Genomic DNA, 21,115 nt, shown 5'->3' with positions numbered 1-21,115 from the left:
TTACCATATTCAAGGTGGGATCAAGGTGTGATCTGCAGCAGATAATCCTCATTAGCATAGATTCTCTGGCTGGAGAACAAGAAATCCACAATACCTGCATGTGCAGCACCAGCGCATTATAGACTGTGGCTGTATGAAACCAGAGGAGGTTTCAGCTTACCTGATGGCAGTCAGCTGAAACCAGAATTTTGTACTCTCATCTCTTAAAACAAGAGGGACACCAAGGATTTTGGTCTGGTATTTTTTTTAATTTTATTTTATAGATCAATAACTTTATAAACATACAAATAAACCAAATATATTATATTTGTATTGAAATATCCTTTCAAGTTTTTACACTAAAGATTATTTTGAGTTTAGAGCTGAGTTTAGGAAATGTTTAAAACTCCAAACACTCTAATTACAAAAACATATCAGTTTGGTTTCCCTATCCTTTTCTGTAAAGAATACTATCAAATTTAAAGTTAGATCATTGGGAGGAAAGCAAAGTAAACAAAAAAACCCCAAGATAGAATAGAAAACTAATTTTTAAGTCTGAAACATCTTTATTCAGGCAAGATTCAAAGTTACAAATCTTTATTTCTTTTGACTGGGGAAACTTCCAATGAAGTGTTGACTGTCACTCGACACAACACGTGGATTTTAAGCACAAAAACATATTTCACCAGAGAAACTCAAAGTGCAGGAACCCAAGTCTTTTGGCTGGGAAGCTCTCATGGGAACAAAATGCTTTTTTGGACTAGGGACTTTAGACCTGGACTCTCTTCACATTAAAATACAAAAGATCATTAACTGAAAGACCAGGGAATCCAAACTAGATGCTTTGAACAATGTTAGTGAAATTAAACAATACCAAACTTAAAATCAAATCTATCAAATCCTAATGATTCTACACAGTTGTTGCCTGCTTCTGAACATGGTTTAGTATGCTAACACCTCTCAACTGTTTCTCTTGCTGTGGAAGTACCCTTGATACCATTCACACAAGAGAATCGGTCTTCACTGCTAGTAGTTTCAACTAATCCTTGGAAATGAGTATTTTACAAGCTTGTTCTGAATCCAGAGTTGATGTGGTTAGAAAACAGACTCAACAATTCAAAATCACTTTAGAAGTTAAATAAGTGACAGCCCTCTACAGGACTCAGTGTCATTACTGTTTCAACAACATGAAACAAAACTGACTTGACAAAGTTACTCCAGTGTGTAACTATTTTGGATAAGAGGTAAGAGCCTTTCATTACTCTTTCCTTATTGGCCTACAGAACTGGTAAAAAAAAAAAAAAAAAATTACAACATTCCCTGCCTTTCTGGCAGGATTCAAAAAGAACCCAGAAAAGCAGAATAGTAAACACAGAAATTAGTAATATTTGCCACTATTATCCATCTTTTGAATTACAAGGAGCATTAGTGGTGGGCACCATAGCAGAGTTTGAAGGTTACAACAGCAGGCTTCAAAAATGGAGGACAGAGAGATCCCCCACAAATAATAAAATCATTATTAGGAATTCAGCTGATGTTCAGGCATCTTCCAAAACATTCTGAAAACAGCCTTAGGAAGTCAAGACAAGTTGGTGAAAGTCACTTGACATCACAGAATGCTCTGAGTTGGAAGGGACCCACAGGGATCATTGAGTCCAACGCTGAAGTGAAAGGCCCATACAGGGATTAAACCCCAACCTTGGTGCTACCAGCACCAGGCTCTCACCTACTGACCTCATCCCTGCGTACTACAGAGCTTTGCAAGAGAGTAAATAACCTGATAGGTGTTAGAAATCCAGTTACAAGAAAAAATGGGTCAGTTTTCCAATTGTTCCCTCAGATTCCACAGGCAGCAGAAATCAGTTGAGTGGAAGTCAGTCCAAACTGAGGTGGCTTTTTTGTGTTTTTGTCCCACTCCTCCTGGTCTTTTGGAACAGCAATTGGCTGGACTTCTGTCCTCACACTGAGTCCCATATAATGGACCAGGTTTTGGTGCCAGGCACACCTTGTAAGACAAGTACAGCTCCAGCACATGCCTCTCTGCAGGGCTGAAATCAGACACAAACCCACTTCCTCAGCCCAGAAATAATCCTGTCATGCTCTGAAGGACCAGCATAGGCTGGGGAAAAAAATGGAGGAATCACCTTTCCCCTTAGATGTTGCCCACGCTTAATAACATGTGACTGCAAACCATCCTCCAGTACACAAAACCTGAGAAATTCAAGATCCTATTTGGCACTTGCTAAGACACAAGAGCATCTCAGGTGGAATCCAAGAAGTTGCACTGGTCTTTCAGCAGCACTGGGGAGAGGCATATAGTGTCCATAAAAATCTTTTAATAGTAAGATCATTTTGAACTAATTTTTCTGCTTTATCCTCCATTCCTGTTTCTCTGCAGCTTTCCTTGGGTCCCATTTTCTCGGCAGTTTCTAAACTCTGTGTGTGTAAAGATCGCTACTTGCAAACAAGCTCCCTTAGAAAATACTTATCATTGATAAATCACCCACTTGACTCTCTTCCTCCCAGTGACCTTTCAGCAGGCAGGTAATGAAGTTAGCAGCAGTTATAGAGTACTCACTGCCAACACATTCCTCACAGTAATTCCTCCAAGCAGAGATGACAGGGAAGGAGTGGCAAAAACTCTGTTTTGTTCTGAATAATGGTGGGTTTTTTATAAAGCAGATTTTGAGGGAAAAAAAGAAAGTTGCTTCAGTGTTTGTGAGGTCCCATCCTTTGCTGACTTCCTCATTTTCCCATTCAAACACAGACTGCATCTAGTCTGGCTGCATCAGCAAGCTGGCTGGGGCAGAGTTGCAAGGCTCCCTTTCTGGCTGGGGATTGGGATGGATGCTCCAGGGGCCCTGGGGAGAGCTCTTCACTGCTGCCGTGGAGTGGCGCGATTTCTCACCAACGGGACCCTCTTCTCGGTGGTCTTGTTCTCTCTCCTCTTCTGCCAAAGTCTCTGCTGCTTTGTCACATGTTACAGGCTGCTCTTCCTCTGGAGAAAACAGATATGTGTTACTGAAAGCCATGTGAAAAGATTCACAGCTGCTTAGCTGAAAGAAATGTAGTGGCAGCTTTGAGAGAAGAAAGCTGTGAAAGAATGCACAGAATCAGGTTCAATGCCTCACAGAAGAACAAAAACAAAAAGGCAAAGTCAAGAACTTGCATCACATTTTAAGAAATTACTTGTCTTAGGCTAGATTGATGGTTTTCTCTTTTAATTCATAGCAGAGAAAGGCATGCCAAGACTACCTGCCTGGCAAAATGAAAATCTCTGCTTTAAAGTCAAAAGATCTTAGAATTATTTACTGGCACAGAATAAGAACTTCCTTTAACATGTTAAAAATTTACCAGATTATTTACTGATCTTGTTGTCTAAGAAAATGGAATCACTTCTGCTGAAATTTTTATGAAAAAATCAGACACCTGTCATAGGAAATTTCTGTTCCATACCTACATCTGATAAAGCTGTAAATGAAAACAGAATCTCCTAATGAGAAACATCAGCGCTCGTTTGCTGGACAGTAAGCTTCTACACATGTTCCCAATATTAGAGCATCTAAGTAAATGTGAGGCACATTTTCTACTGATGAATAAAGTGACTACTCAGTGTATGTCTAAGGACAGGATTGGCAATTCTGAAAATCTTGCAAGATGCCTGGATGTTTGTATCCTCAAACATTTGTATTTGCATATTTCTAAGTGGCTGAGGCAAACAGGCATCTCTAGTAACTTCTGCAATTAGGAAGTATATATGGTAAATAAAACAAATGTCTTAGGGCATTAGTCTTTCTCCAACAGTTTTCACCATCTGAGCTGTTGCAACATTGAGCAATTAACAGATCCAGTTGTCACCTAGAAGGCAGTAGTTCTGAAAATTCAGAGTGGTTCAGCTCATAATTTGAGGGTCATGGAAGCCCATTCTGTGCTTCTGTGCCACCTGCTGCCTTTGGACCAGTGATGAGAGGTGCATTTCCTCCATTCATCTCGTCTTTGTTTAAGCACCAAACACTGCCCAAGCAGTCAAACACCTTGTTTAACACAAAAAGCAGAGCTGCAGTTGCTGCCACAGGGTGAAACTTGGACTCCTCACACCTTCCCAGTTTTCCTGCCTGAACGAATAAGGGCTGTCAAAGTGTGCTGCTCCGTGGACATCCATTCCCCAACAGTGTGATGGGCATAACTTCACCTGCAAGGCTCTGAAGGTCTATATTAATGCAAACATCTGATATCCCTCTATCACAAGAATCCTCTGGCTTGTTCTGTGTGAAAGCACTGTTGTAGTGTAGTTTCTCATGATTAATCTGCAAAATGTAGGACTGAATAGTCTGTTCACATCAATACAAACATAGGCTCTGCCAGAAATAAAATCTGGATTTCTCCGTCTCCTCTACCAGTCACTGCTACTGCTGGTACAAGTGAGGAGAGAGCTAATAAGGAAGGACATCCTACTCACCACATTCTGAAGGACAGGCAGGATGAGGATCTGCTGTCTCACACTCAATTAGATCAACTGCTTTAGTCTCCAGAGAACTGTTACCCTCCTTAAAAACCGCAAACTGCAAATACATACAATATGCACAAAATATGCAGAGCCCAAATTAATAAAAAACAAATTGGTTTTCTGAAACCCAAGAGGCAAACTAAAAAGGCCACACACACCAACCACAGAACAGGGAAAAAGGTCATCCTGGCTTCTGGGATGACCCCTCCCCCTGCAGGTAATTAAACATTTGAGTTGATGACAGCCTCAGTCTTTCTTTGGAAAGTGCACAGTCTCAGTCTAGCTAAGAACTGCTATCTTGCTTGCAAATCAACATTTCCAATGGCAAGGACAAAAGTTTATGAAAATCAACCCTCTCCATAGTACTGAGGGCCACTTTTAAAGTATTAAAGATATCTGCAGGAATCTAGACATCAGGAAACTCTGTCAAACCCAGGGAAGGAAGCAAGCCTCCCTTCCTGGCTCGCAGCATCCCCTGCAGGATGTAGTTCCATCATGTCACAGTGACAGTGGAAGTCAGAGGATGAGACTCTCTGGGGGAACATACTGAAAGGACCAGGGGTAAAACAGAAAAGAATGGGATAGAGAAAAGCCGTGTGAAGGACTATGATGAAATTGTACAGAGGGAAAGATGAAAAACCCTTAAAGGGGGGAGGTTTAAAGAGCAGAGACAGGGAAGAAGACATCTGTAAATAAGATGTTCCAACCAAAGGACTGACAGATTCAGAGGTCAAGGTGGATAACTGGTGGATTTATGGGGATAGAATACACATGTAGCAGGTGCACCTATTTAGGCATCAGTTAATTTCTGTAAAATCTGTACGCTTACATCTGCTAACCCACATGTGACTGACTCCTGGCAGAGATACACACAGTTCTGCAAAATATATTTGACTGTGCAAAACAGTTGGTGGATGAAAAGTCTCAGAATAGCATTAAAATCCAGGCACATGCAGAAGTTTACCAAGGCTTACATATCAGCAGGACTAACCCAGCCTGGCTTTTGGAAATCTAATATGAATGTAAAAATATATGCAGGCATACCCTCGGCTAATTGCATCCTCACCTGGCAGAAAAGATGTAAAGGGAAAAGTGAATGATGCTTGGTCAATTTGTAGGTATAGTTTCAGTATCACGATACCTAACTTTTGATGTGTATGATAGCACAAAATCCTGTTATCCTCTGCATCAACCCAGACAGGCAAAAGGAAGCAAGTCATTGCTCTCTCTCTCAGCAGCCTCGAAAATGAGCAGTGGCACTGAGGACCACCAAAGGGGTGAAATTCATGAGCTCCTTACAGTTACTGCATACACAAGACACAGCCCCAATATGAAGTCCTTTGTTAAGATCATTGACATTGTGTAGCTCAATAGTACCCAAAAACCCTAAAAGTTGAGCAGCTATAGTTTTCTGTCCCTGATGTAGTATAACTATAACATTTTCTTTTGTTTTTTTACATAAGGCTCTGCAATAACCTACTTGAAGTGAATAGCTCAAATGGACAACTTCCTGCAGCTTTTTGGCAGCTCTAATGTTTTAACCTGAGTGCATGCATGCATGAAGCCCTGCTGAACTTAACAATCAATGGCTACATCAGCACAGAGAAAATCACATGCATGAAACCACAGCAATCGTTACTGAGTAAGCACCAGCAATTAGCAAAGGGTCACTGATTTCCTCTTCCAGTGTGCAACAAGCCATTGCAATAAATTACTTTATTAATGTATTCCACGTCTCCTGGTGCATAGTGAAATGTAACACAAATGTATAACAGATGTAAGAGCTTGATTTGTTTTTGTTGATTCAGTTCATTGCTTAGGTGTTTAGTTGCTTTATATTCAAGCAAAAATGTCACTGGTGACCAGCAGTAACTGCAGGGTCAGCAGAAGGTGGGGACAGAGCTGATGGGCTGCAGGCCTCATGGAGCACTGCTCCCTGGCAGTGAACTGTTCTCAGTCCCAACAAATGTTTCTGCTTTTCTCAACTTCAAGTATTTTACAAACTGTGTATTTACCTCTACTGTGAACAAATTATGGCATTGCCATAACTCAGCTCATTTGGTGTCCTGAAGGAAATGTGCTGATAATTAAAAGTTCATAAGAGTAGGCAGTTGACCTGCTAAGGAACAATATGTCACAACCAGGGGCAAGTCGACCCAGTACTACCAACATATGTTTGACAGAGTGCTTCAGTGGCTACCCACTCACAAATCCTGCCAGACACTCTCACTAAATCACTTGCAAGGCCATTCTAAGAGTCTCAGACAGCACAGAAGCAGCCACAGATGCCAATTATGTCATTTGACAACTTCAAGTTCCAACTACGATCACCCAGCAGTGTCATGTTATTCTAATGCCAGTCAGAACCAGATCCTTAAACCAGATTTTATAGGGCTAAAAACAGCTTCAAAAACGACAGCAACCACAGGCCTGTACAACCAGACCATGTCGGCATTCTTACCTACACCAGTGCAAAATTGGAACTTTATGTATCCTACCAAGCTGCCTGATAAAATCCTGGTTGTTTTTCTTCACAAGGCAGCAGCTTCTAATACAAGACATTTAATTTCATCAAGCCTCAAAATAGAGTTCAACATCTCATGTAGCACACACAATACTTGGCTTCCAAGAAGGCTTTTTTACAGAGGGCATACTTTCCTGTGAAAATAACTGTGTGATATGCCATGTCATCACATTGCCATTTCCTTAATTTAGAACACAGTTCCCCAACTGTTGTGTTCAAAGCTAACAATAACACTGGCTAATGGTTGCAATACATCCAGGCAGCTGTGAACTTTGAGGGATAACAATGAGGTAAGATGAACTGGGGTTCACAGCAAAGCGCTTGATGACTCTGGCAGTTATTTAATGTATTTAAGATGTGAATTATTTGATGGATAATCTCAAGTGGATCCCTAACACTCTTTGATCCTTCCTGATTCCCTCTCCACTCCACATTAATATGGTTACCAGAGAGTTGTTGCCAGTAGGTGTTACGCTCTCGTTGTCAGCGCGGCTGCTGGCAGCTCTTATCGCTTCTGCACAGAGATTCTTCTTATACAAATTCTGACTTCTGCAACAGAACAAAAGCTGAAGCCAATTATTTTGCTTTCAGAGGAACAGATGCTTTTTTCACACATTATTCTATCAGTATTCACAGAAGTACATATATTTTGTTTTCTCTCACTGTTTTGTGTATTGCTATCCCTTACCACACAGTGGTTAAAACAAACAGCTTGTCAGAAAAAGAAGTCAGTAAGAAGTGCACAAATGCTTGCTCCCATGTGCAATCTGTAAAGGGTCATTCATTGGAATGAACAATGGGCTTCATAATTTTAACTAGAACCTTCCATTTTCTTACATTATTCTATTTATAATAGATTTATCTTACAAAGATTTGTTTCAGCCAATGCAATGAAGAGTGTTTGTGGGTGAAGCTCAGAAATAAAAAGCTGACTGTATTTTTGTACACTGTTGGTAGCTACAATTATGAAAGTCATTTTTGTATTCATCTCCATCATTTATGCAAAGCACCAGTTTCAGAAGTTACTATGAAATAAACAAACTGAAAGTCTCAAAAAGCTTGGAAATAAGCTCTTCCATGAAAAAATTCTTGACCCATAAAATTGGCTTTACGGGAAAAAGCTATGAGTACAATCTGGAGCTAGAAAAGGTATGAATAATCAGCCTTAAGAGGCTACTTACATAAATTCAAAGACTGTTATTTTTGCAGTTAAACAGTAATCACTTATAAGGCAGTATTAAAAGCCCATATAGGCCCAAAGGAAAAAAATTACTTTACTTCTCTTGAGATACAAATCAGTATATCTTTACTCACTTTACAAACACATTTTTGCCCTTCTAAGCATCAGCTAAAAAAAAATAATCTTATAGTCTTCAGATTCTGGAAGTCTGAGTTTATAACATCTTTTCACTTGATCTATTTTAACTAAAATGTAGTAGATATTTACCAACAAAAACAGCAATTTTCCTTTTACTTAGGAAATTTCCTTTTATTGCTACATAGCTTTTATATACTAACTGAGAAAGTTCACATGGCATAATTATCATATATTGCTCCCTTCACGAAAATACGATGTTAATAAATTTTGCTTTGTGCAGCCTTGGCCAACTGAGGTGGAGGAATTGTAGATGTTGAATCTATGCCTCAGGTTTGGCTCTGGGGTTTTTTTTGTTGTTGTTTTTGTTTTGTTTTGGGGTTTTTTTGGTTTTGTGGGTTTTTGGGGTTTTTTTTGTGCAAAAGAGTTGTTTCTTTTCTTTCTAAGAAAGATAAGAAACTTGGCACACTATACAGTCAGACTGCATAAACCTAACATTAAGAATCACCCAGTGCTCTTCAGCAGACAACAGTGATTGAATAAACCAACGCAACCCCGCAGCACACTTGGCCTTCAGTTCCCACATTTTCAAACTGGCAGGTGCAGACCTCCAGCTTCATTTCCTTCAATTAAAAGGAGATTGGCATCTCCTTTTTGCAGGGGAAGGAACAGGACTATCAAAGACTTAATCGGTACATTTTGAAATACAGTAGATTATCTGAAAAAGTGGTATAGCAATTTCAACCCAAATACTGATTCCCAGACTCCACTTAAATAGGGATTTTAGATCAGCAGTTTAATTTTGATCTGGTTATACTAGTAATTGCTGCAGTTCAAACTCAGTCAAGTGTGTAATTGAAAACCTGTTGTTGTGGTAAATAGTTATATTGATCAAAAGCATTTGGCAAGAAAGAAACATAAATCTGGGAGAAATTAGAAAAGAGAGAGGAAGGGAAGAAATTTAATACTTCCATACATTTAAACAAATCATATTATGTCTATTTTTCATAAGACAATATATGAAATATATAAGAAATACAAGAATCTCACAATTTTTCTGTTCTTTTTATATCCACTGATTGAAATCTGAACCCCAGGTTATGAGAAAAAAACAGGCTGCACATAGCTTTAATTCTAGACCCCTATCACTAATTAATAGAAAATAAGAAATTTTGCTGCTTTCCTACTCTTGTGGACTAAATATGCTAAGAGCCATTACATAAGAATGAAAAACACTAGCTTGCATAGTTAACTTCTTTTGTAGCTTAACTTTTTATGTCTAGGAGGATCTAATTTTAAAATTGACCTAAACCACAAACAAAAATCCTGCATTTAAATCAGCCTCTGAGAACAGCTGTCTGCCAAGGTCATGACCAAAAGACTCTAGCTTAAATGCTTAATACTTTCCAGTCTAAAGGACACCGATGACATTTAATTTCACATCAGACTGGGTTCTTAAATAGTGACCGTTGGAATTCTTTTTGCCACAGGAAGAATCCCAAATCTGTGCAATTCATTACAGCCATGGAAAATGCCAGGGAGTACTTTAACAGCAGATGTGCTTAGACTCACTCCCGTGACTTTACTCTCTCTGCTGCCAGGAAAACTGTTTCCATGTTCACTGCTGGAAGCATCACTCTGTAAGTTTGATGCCTCCAGCAGTGAACATGGAAACAGTTCACTGTTTCCTACTAACCTTGGGAAGGTTAGTAGGCAAAGAAATTTTCCAGTGGAACTCTACGCTCAATGGGAAACAAAAGCCAGCTCATTGAACAGATGGCAGAGAAGAGCCAGCCCATACCATGAGAGTTCCAGACATCTAGAGCTGTGAAGGGAAAGGCAGGAAGAAGTAAATGGCATGTTCCTGAGCTCTAGCAAGGTCTGTTCCCCTTCCCTCCAGACACGTTTGCTCACTAACACCAACACGAGTTCTGCGGGCAAGGGACACGCCAGAACTCTCTGCACTATTCCCAGAGCCGGTTACTGAACTAGAAAAGAGCAGGAGCTCCCACGAGGCGAGGAGCAGCTCCGGTTCTGAGCCCCAGGAGGGGCAGGCCGGCGTTGGCAGCAGTACCTGCGGCGGAGGGCGGCCAGCGCGCCCAGCAGCAGCAGCAGCAGCAGCAGCGCCAGCCCGGCGGCCGCGCCCGCGGTGATGGCGATGCTCCGCACCTTGGCCCGCCCGGCGCTATGCTGCTCCCACCACTCCAGGTCGCTGAACTGGCAGCGCTCGCCCACGTAGCCCGTCACACAGCTGCCAAGGAAAGAGGGACACGGGGGACACGCTGAGCGGCGGCAGGGCGCGGCCCCGGACCGCCACCTCGCATTGATGCACCGCTGGTCACCGCTACAGAAACATCTGGCTCACTTTAGCATGGGGAAGACAAAACCATTTTAAAGGTATGCGGTTGAAACCTGTAGAATCCAGTATTAAAAGTATTTTTCTTTTTCTACTTTCCATCTTTTTTTTTTTTTGTACTGTTATTTTTTACTGCATTGAATTGCCTATAGAATTGTACAGAGAGGTTGTTATTACCAGATTCCTATGGGTTAAAAAGTAGGGGGAAAAGTTTCTTAAATCCTGTAAATCCTGCTGTGTGATTAGTGTTTCACCAGGATTTTCCATTAAACTTCTTTCAGCAGCAAGCTTCCCTTTAAAGTAGGCAGGACAGGACCAACTTGTATTTTCAGAGTGACTTGATTAAGAGAATCAAATTTTAATCTCAGTCTTTACTGTAAAATTAAAGATGAATGAAAGTGTTTTAAAAACCCATGCATAAGAAATATCTTCATTTAGAAATATCTTCAAAACTTACTTTGAAAATAAGCTTCTTCCGTAGACAGTTTTTGTTTATTTGACGGGTTTTACCATTGTAAAACCCAACACAGAAATATCCTATTGATGCGTGAAACCCTCAAATCAAAATTACTAGAAAGTGAGAAATACATCAAAAAAATAAACTCAGCCTAGTTTTACTACACAAGGCAAGACATAAATAATAAATGGAAAAAATGAAAAGTCTATTCAGCTCATAACAATCCCTCAGCAATGTAGACTCAACTCATCACAATTCTAATTGGTCTAATTTTACTCAAGTCCAAGAGCTAGTCAGATGAGAAAAAGAAGCGGGATTTGACCTGCAGCAGTTTTACCTAATGTCATGAAAACGTTATATCAGAATTCATTATTAAGTAAGGCACAAGCACTCTCATTCTGTAAAATTTAGAATGTGTGTGCACTGGAAGGCAGAAAAAATGCTAATTTTTTAATGTTAAATTACAATGAATTGCAAACATGCTGGCAGATCTACTTTCTAGTGCATGATCAAATGATCATTTATTAATTAACATACAAATCACATTTGGTATGTGGTTTTTGCTGGATAACATTTTTCCATTCCTTCCCTTCTGCAGTTAATAAATCACAGCCTACATGAATGAATGCTGCCATCTAGTGAGGATTCAGCGGGGACAGGATCCAGCAACACCCACACACGTATCCCAACATCAAGGCCAAGCAAGGTTGCTCTTAAGTTTTTTACTGCTTCCACTTCCAAAACTGAATGACCATGAGTCTGTCTCCCATAATGTCTTTGCCCAAGAGCTTTGCTGAGCTCAAGAGATCCACAGCACAAAGCATTGACTTCATTCCCATATATGCAGATGAGACACATTCCTTTCATATTCTTACAGGTACAGAGGTCTGTAGGCAGGGGAGACCACTCATACTTCAAAACAGGAAAGCCTGAGACACAGATTTTCCTACCCTGGAACAGTATCTGCCCCCTGTACAGGTCCTCACTTACCATCTGTGACCCCAGGGGAGGAGGCAGGCATTGGATTTGTCCCATTGCAAAGATTTTATGCTTGATTTTGAAGAAAGATTCTGAGTACAGCTTCAAATATAATCAGGATACACACTTAAATGCCAGCACTAAATGTTTTGAAGAAATGATTACCCAATGGAACTAGGTTGTCACATTGACTTAGCCAAGGCTGACTTCTGAGGAGATGAGATTCTCCTGGCTTTTATCAGTACCTGCATTTGGGGAATCCAGAATTAGGCTTCACAAAAATATTGACAGGGTTAAAAATATCGACAGGGGAAGTAGGTTTCAAATTTGAGGTCTCATTGTAACTCTCCCTGTTTTTAAGAGGGCAGTTATATCCTACCCATTTCTGCCTTTCTGTAATGGAAGATGCTGACACCAGAAGATTGCTCCCTGGCCCCAGTCAGAGAAGGCAAGACAGAGTGAACCCCAATGAACAGCAAGGCCAACAGGGAGGTGCAGTCAGCAGGACATGTACAGGAGAGAGAGAAGGCACCTCTTTCAAGTCATCTAACAAGTTACCGCCCATTTCCAAAGTAAAGAATCAAGTGCTCAGGGAACAAATCCAATCCTACCATGAATTGCAATGGAGTGGCCATGCACTGAAAACTACACTGATCACTTACAGGAAAGAGGAGATTCAAATGCTAATGAGCTACATGAGATATGAGCAGATCATTCATGGACAAACTCTTTTCAATGCCTGCAGCAAACGGAGGGTAGCATTCCAAGGGTGCCATTGTTCAGCAGAGAAAATACAAATTTCTGTACTTACTTGCAGGCATAGTCTTGCAGGTCAGAAACATAATTGCACACTCCACCATGGAGGCAGTACGACTCGTAGGAAGGAGGACATCGCACAACATCACCTTGCACAGCCTTTGTAGTGTACTCACTGCTGGCAGCAGCTGGGGGAACAGTAGATTCTGAAACAGAGAGTTTCAAAGGTGTCCGATTTTCGGCTGTTTGGATGGCCTGGAAAGGCCCGGGGTGGCCTTGGGGCAGCCCGCGCTTCAAAGGATGAGAAGAGGCTTCAAATCTTTTCTCGGTCTCGGTGTTTATTAATTGCTTATCTAAAAGATTTTCTATCGGCCCAACAGAGGTCTGCTCAGCAGCCAGCCATGAGCACACTCCTTGCCCTCCGAGGCGGTCACCTATCTTTATACTCAAAGTTACATATACAATATTTATCATTTTTCCCCAATACCTTTTACCCTTATTAACTAGTGCACTTTTAGTAATAACCAATCTCCCAAAGTGCCACCATCACCACAGAAGATGGAGGAGAAGAAGAAGAAGAAGAAGGACAGGACACGCCCCAATTCCTCCATCTTACTTCTCTAAACCCCCCTGTACAGAAATCCTAAACCCTGTGTTTCACTCTCTAATTAACTTATCCCTTCACCATTCACTCCGGTGAAATCCTCCTATCCTCATACAGGTGTCGTCTCCTGTGTAGGATCAAAGTCCAGCCACCAGACACTTCTGGCAACATTCCAGGACTCCCGAGCCCCCCAAGGGTGGTCTCGGTGACTCGGCACCTCAGTCCTGAGGTGCTGAGATCCCACACAAAGGGACATCTCAAACTTTTGGCCTCATTGGCAACATAATCTTATGAAAGAGTTCCAGAACTTCAAGATACTAAACTAGGCAAAAATATCCACTTTCTATTTATTACTTGTTTTTTCCTATCTTCTTATGCTGTTATCAAACTTAGGCAAGCATAAATATAAATAAAATTACTAAATATGATATATTGATATGGAAATATTATTTATAAATATATATTATATATTACTAAGTATTATTGTTTATACATAATATATAACTTATTCTTTATAAATATATAGATATTCCATATACCATGTTATTAGCATGATACAATAATATCTTAATATATTAATATAGTATGTAAATATATACATACTTTAGATTTACAGTGAAAGATCTATAGTGATTGACTGAGTTCTGTGTGTTTACTTGTATGAGCCCGGCCCTGAAGAAAAACTCCACCAACTATCTAGGTGCCTACTCTGAAATGTTTTTTGCAACTTATGAAGTTTTGACATATGGTAAATCTCTACTATGCATAAATCACCAGAGTGAGAGGCAGAGGTGAAGGGTGACTGTATTTCATGCATTTGGATCTCAGACTCAGAAGCTTTTACAAGAAACTTGAGATTCTTATGCAGATTATTTCTACTCTGCTGCCATTCAGTTAATTGCACCTATGTGTAATGGCAGATCACACTTTTTACTGATTCAGGCTAGCTCAGGTGCAGATAAGAGCATCACTGGGGGAGCAGGGAGCCCTGTGGTTCTACCAAAACATTCTGCAGCCTGCTCTGAATCACACTTGCTGCCACCTACACACCTATCCAAACCAGCTGGTTTTAAAGGTAGCACAAATATCTCTGCACAGCATGACCACAGTGCACAGAAAAGGAGTGCTTTCATGCCTGCTTTGGTGCTACAACAAACCCGTAGGTCAAAACAAAACAGTTACATAGCAAAGAATTTCTGGCAGCAAGGATTGGCAGAGACACACCTGATCATTCTCATATAATTATGGGGTCAGTTCTATGACTCACACCAGCTTTATTGCAACATGACCTTCAATGACATTTGGGCTTTAAAATTTCATTTGCAGGAGAACTGCCATGGCAAAGAGCCTGAATGGAAAGGGATGAGTGATTATAGTGAACCCCAGGTGTGCATGCATTCAGCAAAGAAATTTTCATCTTGCTAAAAGAGCTTATTAGGCAAAGAGCTAAAACAGTGTGTTAACATCTATAAAGACATGGGATCAGACTGACACATGAGGGACCTAGGAAACATTACTTCCAAGTCATGCATCATTTAAAATCATCATTTCCTGAGTGACACCTGAAACTAGTGAAAGATTAAGTGACTGAAATGGGAGTGGAAATCCTGGTAGGTGCACTATTTAAGAAAGCTGTAATTTCCTTGTTTTTCTGAAGAAACAGCTCTGTGACAGTGTCCCTCCATCATCAGAAAGGCTCTCAATCTGGAGTAAAATTCACCCTGACCAAGTGGGCTGACACAGAGTAAAACAATGAGTCCCTCTCAATTTCAGAGAATGCTGCAACCCATTGAGGCACCAAAATGAAGGTCAGATAGTCACTAGTGCTGAACTTTTAGCAGTTCCCTTCAGTAAATTGATAATCAGATTTTCTAAGGAATTTCAGAGCCCTTTTGAGCAATCAGTGACTGGAACTGAAAGACAAGCTTATACTGAAGAATCAAATGTCACTTGAATCATGTGCATTTCCTCTGCTAGCCTTCTGCAAAGTAACAGAAGGCACGGTGACTTTGAAAAAGGCACACACTGAAATTTCCCTCAAAAAATGTTCCAAGGAGCATTTACTTCTGCTGTAGATTGTAAATGGCATTTGATAGATTTTTTGGTACATTTAGACAGTAAAAAATTTACATTGAACCTCAATGTAGGTATTTCTTTACTAAACTTGGATCTCTTCTCCTTAGTTCACCACAGAACAGCCTTCTAAAGGCAATGCTAAATGGATCCACAATCTAGTCAGGATGTTACTATACAGGGGTGCCTTAGTTTCCAGGTATAACATTTTATCCAAGGACACAGTTCTTAATTTAGGACCACTTTGTTGTATTTGCTCACTGCGTTTACTCACTGCAACCGTCGCCAGTCCCAGAAGCATGATCAGCACACGAGCAAGTGAAGTTTCCTTCTGTATTTGTGCAGGTCATGTTCTCTCCACAGGTGTGGGACCCCGTCTTGCACTCATCAATATCTGTCACCCAAACAGTCTGCAGTTAGAGGAATGAAATGCCTCAGAGCATCGGCTAAAGGGGCAGCAGTAGCAGCACTGCTCTCCCCAGGCAGTGGGGAAAAACACCAGAGACCTCTCCCTCTGCAAACATGCCTTCATGGAAAGCCTAATGGAAAAGCAACCAGCTTGTTTTCTATAGCAAGACCATGCTGTGCTGCTGCAGAAACTCTCCACGGGGAGAAGGAGGCAAAGGCTTCCCCATGAAATGCAACAAGTACAGCAGAGCTGAAGAGGAGACTTACTGTTACCAGATGCATTCTCCTGGAATTGCTAGTCCTAGCTTGCAGCCTGGATCTATATGTTGGAATTCTTGCAGAAGGGTTTGGGAGTGGGGAGCTGCCCACCCCTGTACCACCTGTCTAGTTCACCCTAACAAGAGTTTAGGCAGAAGAAAAGTGTCTAGAAACTTACAGGTTTATTTAGTTTGTGTAAACACTTCAATAAGTGAGGTTCTGAGTGACTGTGAAGAGGCCCCCTGACTACAAAAGTTTCCAGGCTCAGAGACCATGTTAGGTTCATACACATCTCTGACCCCCATTCTGCTGCACCCCCTCCTTCTGCCCCCACACTTCTCTCCAAGGCAGCTCCTGCACCTTGCTAAGTGATGAAGCATCCCCCTCAAAGGCAAAATCTTTGGTTCACTCAGCCGAGTTCGGGAGCTTCTGATTCATTTTATGAACCATCAGCAGAATAAATGTACCAGGTCTGATTTGTGGAATCACAGATCTGCTACCCCAATTTTTGTGAAATGATTGCTTAAACTGCTTGGAATTTTTCTACAGTAAAATTAACATGATCTAGCTCAAAACAGTACAGAAAATTCAGAGCACTTAAAAAAAAGGAGCAGAGGAGGGGAACACAACTCCTGCAGCATATTTCATGAAATGTGATTTCACCAACACCGTATGAACTCATTGTGTGTTATCACTGAACATACCATCACATTCCTGGACACTGTGCATGCTTGCAGGCACTTACAACTGAAGCACAAAATCACTTACCAGTTTCTGGATTTCATAGTACATTTCAAGTCATCAAACACAAAATTAGCTTCAGTTACATTTACATCTTAGTAATACTACATCTTTTATCATCTGAGAATCTATTTTCTGGACTTAAAAACTTCAGGAAAATAATAGACTGTTTTTCAGTGACAGTGGAAGGTACTACATCCTGAAAAACTATTCCACAGTGCAGTGGTAAGTAAGACAGTAAAGCCCAGGGCTGCTTGAGTATTTGCCTTCTAGGTTGTGCCGGGTCAGCAAGAGGATCTTGTAACTTCTGTGTGCACTTCCATCTGCACTTCCAAACACCCTCAAAGACATGAACTCTGCCTCTGACCCCTGCAGGCAAAAGGCCTTGATTCTTCTCTGATACTTTCCACATTCTACCCATTATAATGATATTGTTTTTAATTTTTCAGTCATCCTAATCAGTGTTGAAGAACCAAGACCAGCAGAGATTATGTAAGAATTGGTTAAAACTTCTTGGGCTTTGAATTAAGCTATAAAGGAAAAAAGTTAAAAAAAAGGACAAAAGAGAAGGCAAGACTCTCATAAAGCTCTGAACAAACTGTGTGCTAGCCAAATACCGGAGAGAAAAAGCTTCCTGTTCATATTTACCACTAAAATGGATTAAGAATTTAAGAGACGTAGGGAATGAACTAAAGACCTGGCATTAGAGCTGGATGGGAAAATCAGTGGGTCTGATTATTAACAAGACTCTAAATGTACTCAAGTTGTTAGTGTCACACCTTGAACCTCATGCCTATTAAACAGACCTGGAATTATTTGATGAGTATTATGACACACTCAATATCTGCTTTCGTTTATATTCATGGCAACGATTTCCAATAAAGCTCTACTGCCTCACCTCCGCTTCCCTCCTCCTCTCTCTCCTTCTATAGCCAACAAAAAAAGTGCAAACACTGAGAGGAGATATTCACTGACAACTACAAGCTTTGCATATTGATCAGTTGCTGATGTTACTGCGCTTCAAACAGGGAGGAAGGCATCACAGAGGCAGAAATGCCTGAGCCCTCCAGCCAGGGCAGAGCCCTCAGACGTGCCCGTACCATGGCAATGGACTCCATCTCCAGTGAAGCCTCCCAGGCACTGGCAGACGTAGCCCCCGTCCGTGTTGATGCAGCGGGACACGCTCCGGTTGCAGCGGTCCGTGCGTGCCGCGCACTCGTCCACGTCTGCGGGACACAGCAAGGGACAGGACACTGGGTCAGGAACCAGCACAGCAGTCAGCACACCGAGACATCTGCACCATGGAGCTCCCCCACACTCTGCTCTCGCTTGGCATTTGTGCACATGAAGCAAATGGGAAGAGAAGGACTTTGTGGTCTTTTTTGGTATGAAGTTTGATGGGGGTGCTCAAAATCAAAGGGAGTCAAGAAAATGATATCACAAATATCATTTGCTTAAAGAAAACCTGTTCAGAGGAAATTATCCAATTCAAAAACTGCTTTATGTTATACAATCATATAATCTATTAAGTTGGAAAAGACTTCTAAGAGCATTTAGCAATCTTGTTTTATAAAAGAATGCTTGGGCTTGAGAAAAGAAAAAGTACTACAGTGGAAAAAATGTATGCCCATTTCAGCTTACAATTTTTTCCCTTTCCATAGAAACACAGATTCTTCTGAGTCTTCACACTTAGCCACCAAATATTATTTTTTTTTTCTGTTTCTAACACCTTCCTCTCTTGACCTTTGTGAGAGCAAAACAGTTATTTCATTTATGTTGCAAATAAGTCCAGAAACTTAAAGACCACCCTGAGAAATGTTTTGCATGGCTATTAGAGTATTTTTCTAGTGCTAGAAAGAAACTACTTTTCTATACAAATATTACATCAGGAATACTAATTTTAAAGAGATTTCTTATGTCTAAATTATACATTAATTATAACGTCTATGGACTAAGCTTTTATAATTAGTCAAGTTTTACAAATAAACACATTATACTTTTTATTCTCTGTGTTATTGCTTGTTAATATTAATAGGATTAACACTCATGGCTTGAGGGGAAAAAGGCATGAGATAATTAGCCATTTTATCTCACATGCTTTTTGCTCATCATCCCTTTCATACTATTGACCTTTCTCTGATGCCTCACACAGCAGAGCTGCCAGTGTGAAAGGAGATAGATTTTCTTCCTCCCCCCACAATCTACAATTTTTCAAAAGTTATAATAATGTTTTTATTACCATAGCATGATTTCCCCTTCCTGGTAAATCCTTTCAAACACTGGCACATTGCACCATCTTCCAACAAAACACACTCTGCATTGGCATAACATTCTAGTGCAGTGCAGTCATCTTCATCTATAGCATAAGCAAAACAAAAGAAATACCACTAGATGTCCTTGGAAATATCAAAGGAGGTACTGTATATCTATATTACAGAAAACAAACTGAGAAAACCACAATATAATAAGCTAAGTTTGAAACTTAGCTCTCCAGGATTAATAATGGTAAGCCAATACAATTTCTGCAGCTGTTCTCTTTGTCTAGATGGAGTTGACATGTCACTTAGTATCAGGATTTCTGAATATTTTATTCAAAACCTATTGCAAAAGTTAATGACCTAGTGTCATCAAAGATATGTAGAATTCAATGGGCTTATTTTAACTTTTTTAAAGGAATGCAATATACTTAAAAACCTAAGGGAGAGACTTTCTCAAGTGTTCCAAATTAGAAATGTTTGTTCTCTAGTCCAGGATAATATTGCCAATGTTTTGTTTATATAGCCAAGGAATAGAGACACAAACAAAAAAAGCAGTCCTACCTGGAATAATTGCACAGACCCAAGTTCTTGTTAGAAGTTAAGAGCATGAATACCACCAGTCTCAACAATGAACCTTTATTTCTTTAAGGTCTATTACCTCTTTCTGCGCTATAAACCTCTTCAGAGCCTCAGGGTAAGCATAAGGAAGATAACCATCAGACTATACCTGATACCATGATTTCAGCAGTAAAAAAAATTATTTTCTGCTTTTTCCCATTGTCTGCATCCTTAAAAATCCCAGTGCTCCGTGTGCTCTGGAGCACAGTGTCAGGTGGTGGCATTGGCATTATCTCCTTCTGCACAGAGACACTTCCTGAAAAGACAAGAAAAAAGTGACATGGACTATTTAAATCTACTGAAATAGCCATCTGATTTTCAAATACTTATGTATTTTCTAATAACCATGGTGGTTTCCTTTTAAAATAAGAAACAGTATCCTCACAGACTGACCTGTTTCTGATGTCAAATTATTCCTTAAAGCATTCATTGGTGAGTTTTCTCAAATACAAAAGAGAAGAAATGTGACTCATTGCTCACAATAATTGTCAGCATTGCACACACGTTTTTCACTGCTAAAATGCTAAAGGAAGAACTACAGTGGCCAAACAACATCTGTTGCCTTGTTTTCCCAAAGACAACATTCCAGCATTTTCATTCTTCAGAAAAACCATCATTCCTTATTTTAGAGCAAGGTGAATTTTTCCAGTGCTACCTATCAGGATCCTCAAGGGTTTGAGAGGGGGCTTTTTGGGAACTGGAGGGCTGTACCTGCTGTTGAGTTGGAAGAATCCAGAGCATGACAGGATTTTCCACCTTGAGTTTTCACAAATCCTGGATAGCACTTGCAGTGGACAATTCCAAAACTGTTTTCACAGATCTGATCACAGCCTCCATTCTCATAAAGGCAAGGATTTGCCCCTAATGAAGAAAAACAGGAAAATTAACAAGCTGCTTCTTCACTAAACATCTGTGTTTAGCTATGCAGAGCTGAAGCAGTTGGAAAAAGAATAAGGACTGACAAAAACTAGGATTTAATTTATTTTTTTTTTATACAGCAACAAATGCATATAGTAAAGCGCAGATATTATCATCTAGCCACTGTCAGGAAAAGAGATTCATGTACTCTGTATCTAATGCATGTACCACACTTTTAAATTTTATTTCCTTTATTGTTTCTCCTTTGGTATTTAGAGTCCTAATATTTCAATGGTGTAAGGAACCTGTAATTACCTTCTCTCAATCCTGACCTATTGAATTACTCGTTTCTGCTTACAGGGAGATTGTTCCCAACAGAAAATTAAATTATTTGATCAAAAACTAATAAATCTCACAAAATCTTT

At 40.2% G+C, this 21,115-nt stretch overlaps 1 protein-coding gene across 2 annotated transcripts in view; it reads right to left on the bottom strand.

Annotated features, from left to right (window-relative positions):
* Positions 1-240: 240 nt before the first annotated feature.
* EGF (epidermal growth factor) overlaps positions 241-21,115 on the bottom strand; it is a 58,199-nt gene continuing 37,324 nt past the window's right edge. The window contains exons 16-25 of one of the 2 annotated variants that reach the window (XM_064710960.1): positions 20,544-20,693; positions 19,942-20,088; positions 19,196-19,312; positions 18,057-18,182; positions 15,824-15,943; positions 12,928-13,078; positions 10,400-10,576; positions 7,457-7,559; positions 4,439-4,541; positions 241-2,977 (exon numbers count right to left, since the gene is read on the bottom strand). In XM_064710960.1, the coding sequence (XP_064567030.1) occupies positions 2,754-2,977; positions 4,439-4,541; positions 7,457-7,559; positions 10,400-10,576; positions 12,928-13,078; positions 15,824-15,943; positions 18,057-18,182; positions 19,196-19,312; positions 19,942-20,088; positions 20,544-20,693 (1,418 nt within the window). In that variant the 3' untranslated portion in view covers positions 241-2,753. The remainder of the gene's footprint in view (positions 2,978-4,438; positions 4,542-7,456; positions 7,560-10,399; positions 10,577-12,927; positions 13,079-15,823; positions 15,944-18,056; positions 18,183-19,195; positions 19,313-19,941; positions 20,089-20,543; positions 20,694-21,115) is intronic. The other variant, XM_064710961.1, reaches the window with a different exon arrangement.

The sequence above is a fragment of the Zonotrichia leucophrys genome, chromosome 4, assembly GCF_028769735.1.
Source record: "Zonotrichia leucophrys gambelii isolate GWCS_2022_RI chromosome 4, RI_Zleu_2.0, whole genome shotgun sequence".
Taxonomy (NCBI): Eukaryota; Metazoa; Chordata; class Aves; order Passeriformes; family Passerellidae; genus Zonotrichia; species Zonotrichia leucophrys.
Note: the sequence above shows the minus strand (reverse complement) of the source record. Positions and strands in the feature narration are given on the sequence as shown.